Source organism: Saccopteryx bilineata, chromosome 7 (genome assembly GCF_036850765.1).
Source record: "Saccopteryx bilineata isolate mSacBil1 chromosome 7, mSacBil1_pri_phased_curated, whole genome shotgun sequence".
NCBI classification, from domain to species: Eukaryota; Metazoa; Chordata; class Mammalia; order Chiroptera; family Emballonuridae; genus Saccopteryx; species Saccopteryx bilineata.
In genome coordinates, this window is record NC_089496.1 from 8,134,361 (window position 1) to 8,152,261 (window position 17,901).

The 17,901-nt window shown below is 34.6% G+C and overlaps 1 protein-coding gene across 5 annotated transcripts in view; it reads left to right on the plus strand.

Moving 5' to 3' along the window:
- LOC136310520 (cadherin-related family member 4-like) overlaps nt 1-17,901 on the plus strand; it is a 140,598-nt gene that overhangs the window by 89,594 nt on the left and 33,103 nt on the right. For 4 of the 5 annotated variants that reach the window (XM_066239233.1, XM_066239229.1, XM_066239230.1 and 1 more), the window contains 2 exons: nt 10,809-10,950; nt 11,128-11,381. In XM_066239233.1, coding sequence (XP_066095330.1) covers nt 10,809-10,950; nt 11,128-11,381 — 396 coding nt within the window. Of the gene's footprint in view, nt 1-10,808; nt 10,951-11,127; nt 11,382-17,901 lie in introns of those variants that run through there. The other variant, XM_066239234.1, reaches the window with a different exon arrangement.

Here is a 17,901-nt window from a genome sequence, read left to right on the forward strand (position 1 = left end):
CTCTTATGGTTTTATTGAAGTTATAAGAATATGTAAACATTTGTACTAACTTTATTAGAAAAATCATCAATATAAATTTTACCACCTAATTTTCTTTAAAATTATGTGCATTTATAATTATCTGATAATTTTTCCATTATTAGTAAATAATAAATTGTTTTAAAATTTTAGTTTTCTTGATAAAATTTAATAATTATTTATTTTAGCAAAAATATTTCCATTGTTAACAAGAATACACTATAATAATGTTTTGAAAATCATAAAAATTGAGATAAATTATCCTTGCAATTTTAAAAATTATATTGACATTGTTATTCCAATATGAAGTGATTTATGTGACCCACTTCTTGAGATTAATATTTCTCCAATTTGTTCTCATTTTTTATTTTTACTGGAATACAGTCATCCTGAAGGTAATGACTCAATGTTATACAAGATTATTATATGCCATTACAAGAAACTATTGTATTTCTGAGAAAACACAATTTTGAGAAAGATAGATACAGAGACAGAGAGAGGATGAACTTGATGATTATTTTAAACAAAAACTATAAAAGACATAAAAATGAACTATAGAAATTGAAATTTTCTGTCTTAAATAAAATTCTTCTTAAGTAATTCCATCGGCAAATGAAGAAGAAGTAAATCACAGGCATATTTCCTACACTATGTTGTGAACCAACTAGAAAAGCAAAATCTTTGATTTAAATTAAATTTGAGTAAAACTGATAACAAGTACATAAAACATATTTTTAAATGAAAACATGTATATTTATTTCCTGAATGAGAATTTATATCTTATTATTATTATTGATATATTTACTTGAAAATAGTCTTAATTATGTTAAATTATATTGCAATCTTTGGATGTGACTTATATATTATATCAACCATTTCCTTACAATCTGTAAGCATTTCTGCAAATATGAAAAATATATATATACATATATATATCTTGTTAACTGTAAGTACAAAATTTAATATACTCTGTTAATTTTCTCAGACTGTCACACTAAATACCACAAACTGACTAGCTGGCTTAAAGCAAGAAAAGTATATATTTTTTAATTCACACGCTAGATGTTTGAAATCAAGGTGTCATCAGAGCCATGTTCTCTTCGAATGTTCTGGGGGATAATCAGTTCTATACCTTTCTCTTAGCCTCTACTGGCTCCAGAAAATCTTGGCATTCCTTAGCTTGTAGGTGCATTGTTATAATGTCTGCCTTTGTAATTGTATGGTGTTATTTCTACTTACCTTTTCTCTATGTCTGTTTTTCTCCTCTTAAAAGAATACCATATTGAATTAAGGGCCCACTTTACTTCAATATGATTTAATCTTAACTTTATTATATATGAAAGACTGTATTTCCAAAAAATAAAAATAAAAAGGTCAGACTCCTAGTTATCAGGAACTTGAACATATCTTTTGGAGGGGAGACAATTCTTTTTTGGGGGATAACAATCACATATGTCATCTTGATAAAATTCTAATTTGGAAAAGAAGTTTAAAAGAGTAGTCATAAACATGGATTCTAGCATTAGACAAACCTGGTAGGAATCACCACTTAGCTCATACGTACTATATACCTTAAGAAAATTACTTAACTCTGTGAGCCTCCGTTTCCTCCCAAGTAATACATGCTAACAATGGCATTCCTTTCAAAAGTCTGGGAGGTGGTTCAATCCAAAATAGTGCAAAGTGTCTAAGTACAAAGTAAATTAAATTAGTACAAAGTAAATTTTAGTGTTTATCGTTGTTTTTGCTATCACTACAACTACTTGAGTTTTAACTAACTTTCATTGAATGGTTCCATTCACAGGGACTGAAATGCTCTCTAACTTATATAATATTATATGCATTTACAGTAAATATACTTGGTAAAAGTTATTTTAACAATTTGACCAGAATTTAGTAACATAGATCAATGTAGAGCTAAACTAAAATGTGGCAGAGATAAACATATGATAGGTAGGTAGATGGATAGATACGGTAGATAAAATAGAGATAGAATTTGAACTAAAGCCAACAAACAAAATGCTTTGATCAGAAGACTCAAAATTGTTAAGATTTAGTTCTTTCTAACTTGATTTCTAGATTTAATGCATTAACAATCAAAATTCCAGAAACTTATTTTATGGTTATTAGTAAAGTGATTTTGAAATTTATATGGAGAAGTAAAGACTTAGAATAGCCAGCACTATATTGAAGGAGAATAACAAGGTTGGAGGACTGACACTACCTGACTTTAAGATTTACTATAAAGTCATAATAAACAAGACAGTGTAGTAGTGATGAAGGAATACATAAATTTATCAATGAAACATAAGACTGATCTTAGGAATAGATCCACTTAAATATAGTGAATTGATCTTTGACAATGGAGCAAAAGTATTCCTTTTAACAAATGGTCCTGGTATAATTGTACATCTACACACAAAAATGTCAATCTCGACACAGATATGATAGCTTTCATGAAAAGTAACTTAAAATGGATCACAAATCTAAATGTAAAATGCTAAAAACTGGTGAGCTATGAAGCCATGAAAAGACATGGAGAAACATTGAATGCATATTACTAAGTTATAGAAACAAACCTAAAAAGGCTACATACTATATAATTCCAACTATTACATTCTGGAAAGAGAAAACCTATAGGTGCAGGGAAATTACAGTGGTTTTCAAAGATTGAGGAAGGAGGAATAAATAGGCAGAGAACAAAGGATTTTAGGGCAGAGAAAGCATTCTGTATGATAGATACCACATGGGTAGATGCTTATAATCACACATTTGTCCAAACCCATAGAATATGCAAGACCAAGAGCAAATCCTAAAGTAAATTATGGACTTAGTGATAATAATGTGTCAGTATAGGTGCACCAGTTACCACATACCACTGGGGTACATGATGTTGATAGATAGTGAGGGAGGTTTTGTGTGTGCTAATGCAGGGATTATATGGAACTCTCTGTACTTCATACTCAATTTTCTTATAAAACCCAAACTGCTCTAAACACAAAGTTTATTTTATTATTTTTTAAATTTCTCACAAGTCAAAAGGTGAATTACTTGCAACTGGTAGTTGTAGTAACAATTGTTTTATTTTTAAAACAGTTGGGGTTTTTTTCTGAAAAGATAAAATACAAATATATCATGTGTTGTGAGAATTTATAGAGTGTAATGGAAAAATTAACCTAGGCTCTTTGTAAATACTTGTGAAAGAAGTCAAATTTGGACAGAGCACTTATGTGGTTTGTAAGTATTTATCTGAATTTTTGTGTTTAATGGTCATAGATTCACTGGGATGCTGCAGATAGCTCTGGCTGGCAAGAGCCCATTGTTACTGTCTCTTCCCAATTTTTCCATTGAATAAAGTCTTCTCGATAGCTTCAAATCAGATATGTTGGTAGTATTTTCAAAGTATTTACATCATGGAATTAAGCAAACTCTATAAAGCTGAGGGGGTTTTTATTGGTTTCTTTTTACTTTTCCCCTTTTGGGGAGTAAGGTAGAGTTCAGTTGTTAAATAGCAGCACACCAGTCTGTTGGTTCTTGAGGCTTTGGAATAACTAGATTTCTTTCTTCTCATTCCATACCAAGTGTGTGGGAAAGGACCTGCCTCCTTATTTAGGTTTTAAAAATATAGGTCAATTTGAGGAAGTCATTTGAAAATGATTTGCAGTGATCACGATAGAAGTCTATTGAGAGAATTCAGCCACCAAAGGCAGAAGTATAGTGAGAAAATAAGGCTGAAATGAATTTAGTAGAGCATCTCTTAGCAAGAGGGAATAAAAAAGAATGCATTTTAAAAGGAGAATTAAAATAGAAAACTCAATATTGTATATTGTACTAAAAAATAGAGATGTAAAATAAAATTGAGGGTTTTACATGTAGGAAAAAAAGTGAGCCAAAGTTCATTTCTAGAAGAGTTGTTGGAGCAAAAATCCAAAAGGCAGGAAAATGGATGAGTAAGTTGGAGTGTAGAATTGGGGCAGGAAGAGTGTGGGAGTGAGAAAGAGCACTTTTCCCTTCGGGGACCTGATGGGCTTTCAGGGCTTTGGTCTACTCCTCCAGGGAGGTCCATTCCCTTCCTCAAAGTGCCAGCTTTCTAAGCTCTCTGTGCCTAACATGTTAAACAAGAGTGATGAACTAGAAGATACTTCCCAGCTTTAAAACTGAATGATTTGTGGCTCTTCAAAAAAAAAAAAAAAAAATTAGGTTAAAGGAGGGAGAAAAAAAGATGGTGCTTGAGAGAGTAGCAATACTTATTTTCTTTTTTCATTTTTTTTTTTCATTTTTCCGAAGCTGGAAACGGGGAGAGACAGTCAGACAGACTCTCGCATGCGCCCGACCGAGATCCACCCGGCATGCCCACCAGGGGGCGATGTTTTGCCCATCCGGGGCGTGGCTCTGTTGCATCCAGAGCCATTCTAGCACCTGAGGCAGAGGCCACAGAGCCATCCATCCCCAGTGCCCGGGCCATCTTTGCTCCAATGGAGCCTTGGCTGCGGGAGGGGAAGAGAGAGACAGAGAGGAAGGAGAGGGGGAGAGGTGGAGAAGCAGATGGGCGCTTCTCCTGTGTGCCCTGGCCGGGAATCGAACCGGGGACTCCTGCACGCCAGGCTGACGCTCTACTGCTGAGCCAACCGGCCAGGGCCTTATTTTCTTTAGTATAAGAAAAAATACTGACCATGCTGGTAGACAGAAACAAAAATATCAGAGGTAAAGAGAGGGTAGTGACTATTTAAATGGGGAAACATATTTATAGACTGGAACAAGAAAGTGCATATAATTAGGGGTATTAGGGCTACAAAAAAATAAAAACAATTATTATTTCTAAGTAAATAATAACAGTAGCTAACATTCATTAATGAGAATACAGGTGTTATTTTAAATGCTTTTTATACAATGTATCTTTTAATTATCACAAAAACATAAAATATAGGAATTTTTAAATTCTTATTTTATAAATAAGAAACTGAGAGGTTTTTTGCACAGGAACCTGTCATAGAAATAGGTTTTCAACCCAAAATTCTGACTCCAGTTGTGTATGCTGTCAGACGGAAAGAGGACTGTTACTGGAGACCTTCTTGATCACTTACTGACTAGTAATTTAGCCAAGTCATTTACTACTACTCTCCACCTCTGTTTCCTTATACATCACGTAGTCACAATGTCTTTCTCATCTAACGTTTATGGCTATTGTGATGTTTACTTGAGAAATTTTACTTTATAAAAGGTAAATGATGATAGATATGTAACATATTTTATAAAACATGGACAAAGGGGAATAGGAATCTTTAGAGGATAAAAATTAAGAGAATGAATCTTGAATACTTTTGATAACTTAATTAATGTAGACACAGTTGTCATATGTAAGAAGGGAGAGATGGATAATAGTACTGACAGTTTAAGGGGCATGAAAAAGATCTGGACAAGTTAATACTGAATAATCCCTGGTAATACTCCCCTTTTTACTCTATTTGTTAATGGGAAGTTTGCCAGACCATCACAAAGGAAGTTCCAGATTATGAGTTAGCAGAATCTCTTCTGTTGGCTGCAGTGCCTTTTCGCTTCCTTCATAGTATGTCAGCATTCATACCATCCTGTATTAGCGTGCTGTGTTAGACATATTGCACTCACTATGGAAGCCAAGATTTCTCATGAGATTGTGAACATTAGGATGACAATAATGTTGGACACACATACCATCACAAGAGCTTTTTTTTTTTTTTTTTTGAGTTTTCTCTTTTTTTGGCTAACACAGAAAATGAAGAAATAAAACCTGAGGGGTTTTGGGTTTGGGGGTTTTTTTTTTCTATTTTTTTGCACCTGAATATGAGTTTGCTTCTATTTTCAATTCTATTGTTTAATCCAAACTACCTTATTTTTCTTTTTTTACAATACAGCAGATCTTAACAGCATGATGAAAATATGGGTGGGATCCATTATTATTACTTTTTCTTGTTATTTTGGCTAAAAAAAAACTATGTGGAAAAAAAGACAAAGGGAAAATAATGTGTGTGCCCACCCACACTGGAAAGCCCTCCTAAATTAAAGTAATTAAAGTCCAGTCTCTGGCTTGAGGCTGTGTGTGTGCAAACCCCAGAGATAACATAAAAATGGTCCTCTGGGCATCTTTTGAGACAAAAGATGTTCAATCAGATTCCAAGAATTCAAGAACTTTTTTGTTTTTTACAAGAGGTGAAGCCAAAATACAACTTTCTTGTAAGAACTGCAAATACCATATGAAAAACTGATCCCATAAACTAAGAAGAAAAAACATAATAAGAGAATAACTTTTGAATCTCTCACCATGCCAGTTAAGGGGTATAGTCTCATCTTTTATTCTAATTATCAAAATAAATAATTGTATTAAAAGGGGATATTTGACTAATAAGTGAAATTTCTTGTTCCCTCAGAAAAACTTACACAGAATACTACCTTGTTTTGTTATTTGCAAAAAAAGAAACCATTTTTGAGAGAGAAATCATTACTTTCATTGGTTTCCTGTGTTATATAGTATTTTGGGTTAGTGTTTGTATTTCCTTTCAAAAATACTGTAAGATGGTAGCAAATTTATTTTAAGTTATAAGAGTTTCCAATATATAGAGAAAATAGAGCCTTCTCTGTCTTTAAAAAATTGTTTTTTATTGTATTTGTTTATAATTAGTAAGGCAGAGTAGAGCTCAGTGGTGACATTATAGACAACAATTAACATAAAATCCATCCTTATATTAAATGTTTTGTAAACAGTTTTTACTATTATTTCCAAATGAAACAGGAGATGAACTAAGCCTTATGCTTTCCTTGTGGTTAAGAATGTTTAAAATATTTACTTTAGTCAATAGAAGCATACTAACTTCTATTGTCTCATGGATAATTTGATCATTTCCTAGATGATTACTGCTATTTGTGTTTTGCAGTTTTTACATTGTGCCCTTATCCTTTTACAGGGATTTTTGCTTTTAATAGAAAGTCCATTGACTGGTTTATAAAATATTCCTCTAGAACTAATTTGCCTTTATTCCTGCCTTGCACTCTGTGAAAATTGTGTGTTCTGATTCAAACTTTAAGTAAATCTTTTCTTTAGGCTTCTGTTGATATGAAAATAGGGTAAAAAAGAAAAAGATAAGACGGGGAATTATTTTTATTTGTATACATACTTTTTTAGTTTCTTGCTCTATTCTTCCTTCTAGCATCCCCATGATGAAAATTTTGGTGTCTTATACTATCTTTATTTTTTATTCTTTTTCATTTTGCTGTTCTGATCAGGTATTTTTTGCTTCCTTATTTTCCAAATCTCTGATCGGATCCTCTGCTTTATCTACTCCACTGTTGATACTCTGTAATATGTTCTTTATTTCAGTTAATATACGCTTCACTTCTGCCAGGTTCTTTTTTATGTTTTCATCTCAATTTTTGTATTTCTTATTTTTTTTGTTGAAATTTTCATGAATTTAATCCTCTCAGTTCATTGAACAATATTATAACCATTGTTTTGAACTCTGCATCTAATAGATTGCCTCTCTCCATTTTGTTCAGTTCTCTTTATGGACTTTTGTACTATTAATCATTTGGAACATGTTTCTTTGTCTCATTTTTGCTATGTTCCTGTGCTTGTGTCTATGTTTTAGGTGGAGTTGCTATCTCCAGGTATTGGTAGAGTGGCCTCATGTAGTAGGTGTCCTGTACGGTCATGAGGCACAGCATCCCCAAACTAAACTGGGCACTACAGGTGACCCCAACAATGTGTGAGCTGTGTACACCCTCCTGTTGGTTGCTGTTGGTACCTTAGTGGAAGGGACTTACCCCAGGCCAATTGGCTATAAAGTTTGGCTAAAACCACTGTGGTGGAATAGCTGTGCAGGGGTTAACCCCACAAACAGGATTTATTTCTCCGGGTCTCTGATGCCTGTTGAGTCTGCCCCTTGAGACAGTATCCCTTGTGGAGGAGGTTGGGTAGTACTTCTGTGTAGTCTACAGCTTTCCACTGGGTACAAAGGATTTGGGGCCTCTGGAGAGGTGCAGGCCAAGGCCAGTGTTTCCTGTGCCCTTCCCAGGGTCTTCCTGTGCCCTTCCCAGGGTCATTCAGCATGAGCTACAAAGTAGTTTACAGATGGCTATTATTTGTGCTGGGCTTGGAGGTGCCCAGAAGAGGCCAAGCTGCAAACCAAGGCCAGTTGCAACTAATCCAAGCCTGGGGCCACTTAGTGAGAGGCCAGATGCTGCTTGTTTGAAAGAGTTTAGAAAAGTCTGAAGCATGAGCTGAAACAGGCTATTTGTATAAAAAGCCACTGGAAATGACTTGGGGTGGGCCCACCAGTTTGGTGGGGCAGGATCTCAGGGAATTAGCCTCAGGGTGAGGCTAACAGAGTGAGTAAAGTTAATGGAGACTCAGAAATGGTGCCTGTCTGTTGGCTTTTTGTGTGGAGGGCCCCCAAAAAGAAATAATGGCCACTGCTATCACTTCTGTCTGGGAGAATGCTGCCCCTCCAATTCTCATCCTGGTGCCTGACAATTCAGTTCCTTCTCATATGTCTCTGGTGTCCCAAAGTTGGCACTCAGAGCAAGCAAATTTGAGTAAGTCAATGTGCTGGCCCTTTAAGAAGAATGCTTGAGACTCCAGCAGACCTCCCTCTCACTCAACCACAATCTCCACTGGTTTTTACAGCCAAAAGTTATGAGACTTTTCTTCCTGGAACTGCAGATCTGGGGTCTGGTGCTGGGCTAGTACTCCTCACTTCTCCAGGGGAAACTCCACAGCTGAGGTACCCCTCTTAATTTTTATCTGTCACGCATGGGTGTGGAATCAGCCCAGTCAGCATCTCCCTAGCTTCTACCAGTCCCACTGTAGCTTCTTCATTTCCTTAGTTTAGGACTTCTGTTCGGCTAGATTTCAGGCATTCTGAATGAAAGCTGTTTTGTAGTTTAATTGTAATTTTGATGTAGTTGTGGGAGAATGCTAGTTCCTCATTCACCTATGCCACCATCTTGATCAGAATTCCTCAATACTACATTTTCATTGGGTTGTTGAATATATATTAATGTAAGTAAGTAAAAGGCTAATGCAAACTATGCATCCAATAAATATTAATTTTAGTTTTAATTTATTATTACTTAAGCAGCTATGAGAAATTGTAAAAGAATAGATATTGTCTTTCCTTTTTTGAAGTATATTGGGAGGAGAAAGGGAGATTAATGATTAATTTTCAGGGAAATATGGTTATCAAGATTTTAATGTTAAAGAGTTAGGTATTTAATTAGTGAAATAAGGTGCTTAAATATTAGAAAGTACTCCTTTATGTCTTCCAGTGGGCAAGCTAATAAACCAAGCTGTGTTGTGTTGGAATAAGAAAGAAAGAGCCTGACCAGGCAGTGGTGCAGTGGATAGAGTGTTGGAATGGGATGCGGAGAACCCAGGTTCGAAACCTTGAGGTCGCCAGCTTGAGTGCAGGTTTTTCCAGCTTGAGCACAGGCTCACCAGCTTGAGTGCCAAGTCGCTGGCTTTAGAGTAGGATCATCGACATGACCCCATGGTCACTGGCTTAAGCCCAAAGTCACTGGCTTGAGCCCAAAGTCGCTGGCTTGAGCCTTTCAAAGTCATTGGCTCATGCAAGGGGTCACTCGCTCTGCTGTAGCACCGTGGTCAAGGCATGTATGATAAAGCAGCCAATGAACAACTAAGGTACCACAATGAAGAATTGATGCTTCTCATCTCTCTCCCTTCCTGTCTGTCTCTATCTGTCCATATCTCTGTCTCTCTCACTGTCTCTGTCACATAAAAATAAAAGAAAGAAAAATGTCAGATTTTCTCTTCACTCTCAGGTGGCTTCTAAAGAATTGACTGGTCAAGTTGAAGAAGCTCAAGAATGATCAAGAAATATTACTAAGGAAAGGAAGAAAAGCATAAATAAAAATGGGCACTTTATTTTCCTAAATTAAGCACATAAAATGGTTTTATTTCATATTTCATTCTGATAAATTGGTAGTATCTCCATTGAGTGTTAACTTTCAAAATGCCTCTGAGACTATTTCACATTTTTCAGGAGAGGGGCTAGATTTAACAATGTCTGTTACAAGTAAAATGGAGAAAGGAGATAATGGTACTTAGCATATCAGACAATTTTTAAACTAGATAATAAAGTAAAAAAAACTTTAGAATTGAAATATTCCCAGAGATAATGTAGTCTTCCTTTCAATTTAATTGCTGGAAACTCTCACATGTTTGAAATGTAAGTCAAATTCCCTACTAGATTTTGAGTTTCTTTAGAACAACAAGTAGGAAGAATAGGTTTGATTTGGAGGCAAAATATTGAAATAAATAAAAATGAATATTTCTAATAAGCAAAACTATCCAATAGTAAAATATGCCTCGATTGAGGTAGTGAGTACTTTTTCTGAGGAACTTTTTCAAGAGGAGACTTGATGACATATATTCTAGATGAAAGGAAAGTGCTTAAAGTAAATGACATTTAGATTCCAATCTAATTTTAAAATTGAATAACCTCATGATTGTCTAAATACCTATAATAGCAATATTATGTAGAAAATAGGTCAAGTCCACCTTTATAGAATTAAAAATAGAACATAGACTATACTCCTGGATAACTCCAAACAACAAAGGTTATGTTATATAATGAAATACTAAAATATAATCTTTAAATGTAAAATAATTAAGATGTATTATAAAGGTATGTTTGAACAATATTGCAAATGTAAAAGCAATGAGTAGTAAAATTAACAAGTAACATTAGCTATATTTTTAAAAGACATAATCTAAAATAGATAATATTCTTGTGTTGTAGAATATAAATGATGAGTCTCCTGTTTGCAATCCACCACATTTGGAAACTCAGATTTATTCCAGTATTAAAATTCCTTTTCTCCAGCTCAACTGTTCAGACAAAGATTCCCCACAGGAACAGCTAAGCTACTCAATTGTAGGAGGTAAGATCTATGATTTTAAATAAGTCATTTCTATGCTATTTAAAAGATACTCCTTGAGATATTTTCTAGTAGTTGAAAACATAATATCATGAAATATTTTTAATGAGAACTTAAGACAATAGAAATAACATAATATAATGTAGTTTTATTGCTATTTTATTACCTCATCATTCTCAGGAAATACAAATAATCAATTCACACTTTGGAGACCAGGTGTTGATCCTCCCTCTCTGACCACCACTCAGAATTTCCAGCATGATGCATTTCAAGGGATTCAGGAGCCTCTGACATTCCAGCTACTTATTGAAGTTACTGATGAATTAGGTGGGAATAAAGCTAGTCAGCTGTCAGCCACTACAACAGTCATAGTTCATGTGTTTCCTTGGACCACAACACAGCCAACTTCTTCCACAGAAACAACTGCAACTACAGTAAGTACATAGTGATGAAATATAATTCTAAAGTAGCCGGAATTAGTCATAAACATAGAAGGTATTTGGGAACACTCACACAAGTTATTCTTATATTTTGGCAAAGAAAGACATCAATGAAATAGTTACTTTAATACATTAGAATTTCCATCATCAAAATGAGGAGAATGTATTGTAGCTGTTAGTCATTAATTTTGAGTCAAGGTAAATATATCAATGTTAATCATATTTGTACACTCTCTTGATAGTATTTAATTTAGATTCTTAGTAATTCTGTTGATTCATATCATAGTATACTTTTTTTTTTTTTTTTTTGTATTTCTTTGAAGCTGGAAACGGGGAGAGACAGTCAGACAGACTCTCGCATGCGCCCGACCGGGATCCACCCGGCACGCCCACCAAGGGGCGAGGCTCTGCCCACCAGGGGGCGATGCTCTGCCCCTCCGGGGCCTCGCTCTATCGCGACCAGAGCCACTCTAGCGCCTGGGGCAGAGGCCAAGGAGCCATCCCCAGCGCCCGGGCCATCTCTGCTCCAATGGAGCCTCGGCTACGGGAGGGGAAGAGAGAGACAGAGAGGAAGGGGGGAGGGGTGGAGAAGCAGATGGGTGCTTCTCCTGTGTGCCCTGGCCGGGAATCAAACCCAGGACTTCTGCACGCCAAGCCGACGCTCTACCACTGAGCCAACTGGCCAGGGCCTTCATAGTATACTTTTCTATGTAAACAAATACTCATGGAGGTTTTGTTATGTACATAGCACCATCTAAGGTTTACAAATATATGGTACCAGTTTATTTCCTTAAAAATCATACAGCCTCACTGGAAAACAAGATATACACTTAGATTAATTTAACAAAATATTAGACTGTCAAATGGTAGTGCAGTTGTTATTTAATTTTGAGGATTAAATAATGTAAATTTGTGTTGAGATAGGCAGAGGATAGTAGTGAAAAATAATAATGTACTTCTTTAAAAACAGATACTTATTTTTTATGTGAATAGAAGAAAAGGTTTTCGGGAAGAAGGCATAGAACTACCCCTGGGAAGAGTGTACTGTATTCTGTGAGGGCTGAGAAGACTGTGAAGCCGGAGGCTAGATTTATGTCAGGAGAAAACAGAGCTCATGGTTGATATGTGAAATATTTGCGCATGCAACATCTTGAATGTAAAGATGAAATTTTGGATGATTATTAGAGATAAGAAATGATAACAGTTTTACAGCATTAAAGAAAGACTTCAAAATGCCTCAAACTTTACTAATATAAAAATAAAGAGAAAATCAGTAATGTGATATAATTGTTTTGTATGGAATATGCTGTTTGATTTCAAATTAGTGGAGTTTAAACAGCCAAATAGGTATTCATATTCATGCCCTCACTAACATTATTATGATTTTCTTCATATAACCAAGCTAACACAATGAAGAATATTTTTTATTAAAATTGCAATTTGTTAAATAAGTTATAGAAAATTCTTTTCATTGCTTGACTTCACAGTCCAGAAGTTTTACATTAGCTATACAAAATCATCATATTACAATTTGACTATTCTGGATCCAAAGAAAACAATAAGTTGGACTAAAATAGTATAGAATTAGTGATGTTTCCAAGTGCCAAGCAGAAGAAAATTAATATTATTTCTGTGGACTTTCAATTGTTTCTAACAATTTTTCAATCCAGAAACAAGTGTTAGGTGTCCAAAACTAAGGCAATGATAGTTTATGTGGAGATGAAATGCTAGATTTGAAATATACATAAACAATAAAATTCACCATTTATTGTGTTTAAAATTTGTGTATTATGATATATTGTGATAAAGATAAATTAGCCACTATTAGACTGTGGGTTTTATTATTAGTGGTATTAGTATTTGGCAGATCTTTCCATTTAGAATATTGAATGAGATATAAAAACTTAAAAACATTTTAAGTGATTAGAATCTTCTGCCAGAATTTTCTGCTCCTAAATATAACTATAAAATTCCATTACAAAACAGAGTGTTGTTAATGCCAGATTACTAACAATGTGGGTCTGTGAGTTAAAAAAATATATAGACTGTGGATAAAATATGTAAAGTTATTAAAAATACATTCAATCATATAATAAATATTATAAGAGGCATACTCAGCATGAAATTCACTATAAATGTTGATTTTAAAATGTTTTTTTAGAAAATGTTTTCTTAGGCTTTTGAAAAAAATTGGGTATTCCATAAATTATAATCTAGTAAAGGCATTCAATAAAGACCTCTGCATATTTGACAATGTCAAGTATGGCACTTGATAAGTAAAAGGACCAACGCCATATGTTACACAAAAGGTATGTGGTAGTTCCTAATTGAGGGATAGGGGATTTATGAGCTGTTGCAGAATCTGATGAAAGTTATGGTCTCTCTTTCTCTCTCCAGAACAATATGCACAAGTATATGTGCATACATGTTTATATTCAACATTAGAGGCTAGTAAAACCCATCCCTGGAACTCAGATTAAGAAATATTGACTAACAACATGGTTTATTACTGCTTCTAAATTTATTAAAAAATATCTCTATAAGCAAAATATATTTTTATCATAAAGTAAACAAAGTAATATAAGTCATTAAAATAACTATAGAGAAAAATCTACATAATATATTTCTTAAATATGTTAATACTTGGCATACTTTTATAGACATTATAATAAGTAAAATAATACCTCAAAATTTAGGATGAAAAATATAAAAAAAAGGTATTTAACTTTAATGTAGAATGACTTAGTCAAAGAAGCTAGTAATTAATAAGCCCAACCCTAGACTAAAATAAACAGAATGGTTGTATATTATCTCCTAATTAACCTTTGTCTTTGAACCCCTACCTGCCTATTCAGAGGTCCCTCTCGGGGCAGGTACAGGAGAAAGAAATGGCCGTATTTCATGAACTGAACTAAACTCCAGTTTAAGTGCAGATCGGCTAAAGAGACAATGAGGTAACTGGCTAGACACCATTTCCTGCAAATAAAATCCCTAAAGAATTATGAATCAAAATTCCTGAAACTATCTGCGTTCAACAAATTGAGTTCTTAATAAAAAGCCCAGCATTAGTATCCATTTTCAAAATACAAAAGATAGTAGAAGCCTTAAATCATACAAATTTATAACTATTTTTTTTTCTCTGATTTCAACATAAACAGTGCATAGGAAGAGTACAAAAGAGAAAGTCTCTATAAATTACTGTCCAATCTTCCCATTGATTCATCCTGGTAACCTATCCATGTTTGATGATGTTTAATGTTTTATTAGTATAATTAAAAAGGTTTTCAACTTATCAATGAAGTACTAAAAAAAAGGCATTAGATGTATAGAATGACAAAACTGAAATTGTTTAGTGTCTTTCATTTAATCTGAACTTGGAAGATTGATCCTAAAGATATGGCTGCTTAGAAACATGCTAAAAGACAAGGGGTAATGTCTTTCTAACCACATTTTCTACACTATTATGCTCATTACAGAGGCTTATCATTTTCCCAAAGCTGACTTCAACTCATCAAAGATCAATTCTTTATTAGTGTAAACCTCACAATATAATTTGCAATCAAATATGTCTGAAACTTCTGTTTCAGCTGGTGATTTAGAACAGTGGTATGCTGGAGCCGCTCATTTCAACTAAGGAAAGCCTATTGTTAAGTACTCAGAAAATTTGTAGGCTGGTTTCTAAGCCTTTAGTAGTTAGAATTCAGTCCTGGTGGGAATGTTAACACTATGAAAATTGGTAAATGCTACATTCTAGGATTTTTTTCTTCTTTTTTTTTGCTTTTCAGGAGTTTGTTTGCCAGCACCCTGCTGGACCTATCTTATTCTTTGGTAGACTTGGAAAGGTAGAAAAAATTTAAAGTGAGTAAATGAGATTAAAGAAAGTGTAACAAATACTTATAAGCAAAAGTTTAGTCGCTGAAAAAATTAAAGAGCATTTACTTTAGTTGTCCACCCCTCTTTTCAAAGCATAATGCAACACTGTAGCCACACACTTAAATAAGTCCCTGAAAACTGCTGGCACTTTATTTTGACCTGAATCTAACCTTTATGTAGATATCAAAACTGCAAAAGAAATTAGAGAAATAGATTACTTGCTGTGCGCTGTGCTTTAACATCCTCTTTGCCTTGCATGACTAGGAAGTGAAGCCCACTGAGATAGTTCAACCAGCGTCTCACTCCTGCACTAAATTTCTCTTGTTCTTTGTCATTGTCTAACGTGAATAAATAATGACACCACAGTAGAGACAATAGTGGGCACTAACTGATTCCCACTGAATACTATAAGCTTTCAGAAGGTATTCTTATTCTTACAGCAACCCTACTACGTAGGTAGCATTGTTCCAAATGGAACTTAACTTACGGAATTTTAAATAACAGACATAATTTCAGTCCAGATAGATCTATTTTTAGAGGATATTTTTGTTCCACTAGTCCACTACTACTGTGTTTCTTAAACTTGATTGACCCCTTTACAGAAAAACAAACAAACAAAAACCTCCAGACACCCAGCACTGTGTGTGTTATGTGCTGTGGAGTCACCTCTGACTCTGGGTGACCCTATGAAGAAGTGGCGTCCACAATGTCCTGTTCTCAGCAGTCTTGCTCAGCTCCTGTAGACTCATGCCTATGGCTGATTTTATGGAATTAGTTCATCTTATATTTGGTCTTCCACTTTTGATGCTGCATTCTACTTTTTCCAGTATCTTGTTTTTCCCAAAGAACCCTGCCTTTTTTCTATGTGTCTGAAGTAGGACAGCTTTTGTCATTTTTGCCTCCAATGACGTTTTAGAATTAATTTGCTCTAGGCCCCACTTAATCATCTTTCTGGAGGTTCAGGGTGTTTATAGAGCTCTCCTCTAACACCATATTTCAAATGAATGAATTTTTTTCCTACTAGCTTTTACCTTATTTTTGTAAAAAGGAAAATGTATTAAATTATAACTTTTAAATGCAATAGCAGAATTATAATGAATTCAGCTCTCTTATCTTAAATTATTTCTAAGAACAAATCAGAAACGAGGCATTGATGTAATGAGTTGACAATCATGAATATAATACACTTATGGTAGGCCAAAGTGGAGAGAATATGAAGAAACATAAAAGGGAAGCATGCTTATATGTATCTGTTCTCACAGAGCATGCGAAACAGATGTGTTTTGAGATATGATGTATGTATATATTTACCTCCATGTAAAACAGCAATAAAAGTTCCCTGGGACTAATGAGGGTACTTGGGAACCTCTGCTTTGTATTTTGAACCATTTTGCTGTTCATCAACTCTCTATAAAACATGTAAGTTTTCATTTTTAATTGCAACCATGGAAACTAAGTGGCTAATTATCCTTCTTTTTTTAGGTGTGACTTGAAAATAAAGTCTCTAGGTGACCCTCAAAATATTTCACTTTTTTTGTGTTGAGAACTAGCATAAGTTATACAAATGTTTGGGCATTTATTCTCATGTGTTTTATGCCTTATGTTTAGATACCCTATAAAGAAACGTGCTCTATAAATATATAGTGAGAAATTAGAAATTAACCGTGATTCTTGGTCTTTGTGTCAATTCAACTCCCAGTAGAAAATATACACAGTAACAGAAGAATTCAACACTACTGAATTGTGCAGATCCACATATAACCAAATTTTTAAATAAACACAACCAAAGTATTTTCTCTACCTTATGATTTTCATAATAACATTTTCTTTTCTCTAACTTACTTTACTGAAAGAATTATAGTATCTATACCTAGAACATATAAAATATGTGCTGATCGACTTTATGTTATTAGTAAGGCTTCTGGTCAATAGTAGGGTATTTGTAGTTAAGCTTTGGGGAAGTCAAGAGTTATACATGAATTTTCAACTGCACAGGGATGGGGTTAGTGCCCCTAACCCCCATGTTGTACAGGATCACTGTATTTAAAGGTATGGGTAGAGGTAAGAAAAAAAGTGGCATAACTCTGCCTACAATTTCATAAGCAAATTACATCCTAGAAAAATAATATATAATCTTCTTTTCTGAGTCTACTTGACTATTCTATTGCCTAGGTTTTTTTTGAGATACTCAACAGAAGAGCTAGGGTTTATTTTTAAAGCAAATAGAAAACCTGACCTGTGGTGGCGCATTGACCTGAAATGCTGAGGTTCCTGGTTTGAAACCCCAAAACCCCGGACTTGCCTGGTCAAGGCACATATGGGAGTTGATGCTTTCTGCTCCTCCCCCCTTCTCTCTGTCTCCTCTCTCTAAAATTAATAAATAAAATTTTTAAAAAATAATAAAAACATTAAAAAAATAAAATAGAATAATTGGCCCTGGCCAGTTAGCTCAGTGGTAGAGCATCAGCCCTGCATATAGATGTCCTGGGTTCGATTCCCAGTCAGGGCACAGAGGAGAAGCGACCATCTGCTTCTCCATCCCTACCCCTCCCTTTTACTCTCCTCCAGCCCTGGCTGGATTGATTCAAGCTAATTGGACGCGGGTGCTGAGGATGGCTCCCTGACATTTGCCTCAGATGCT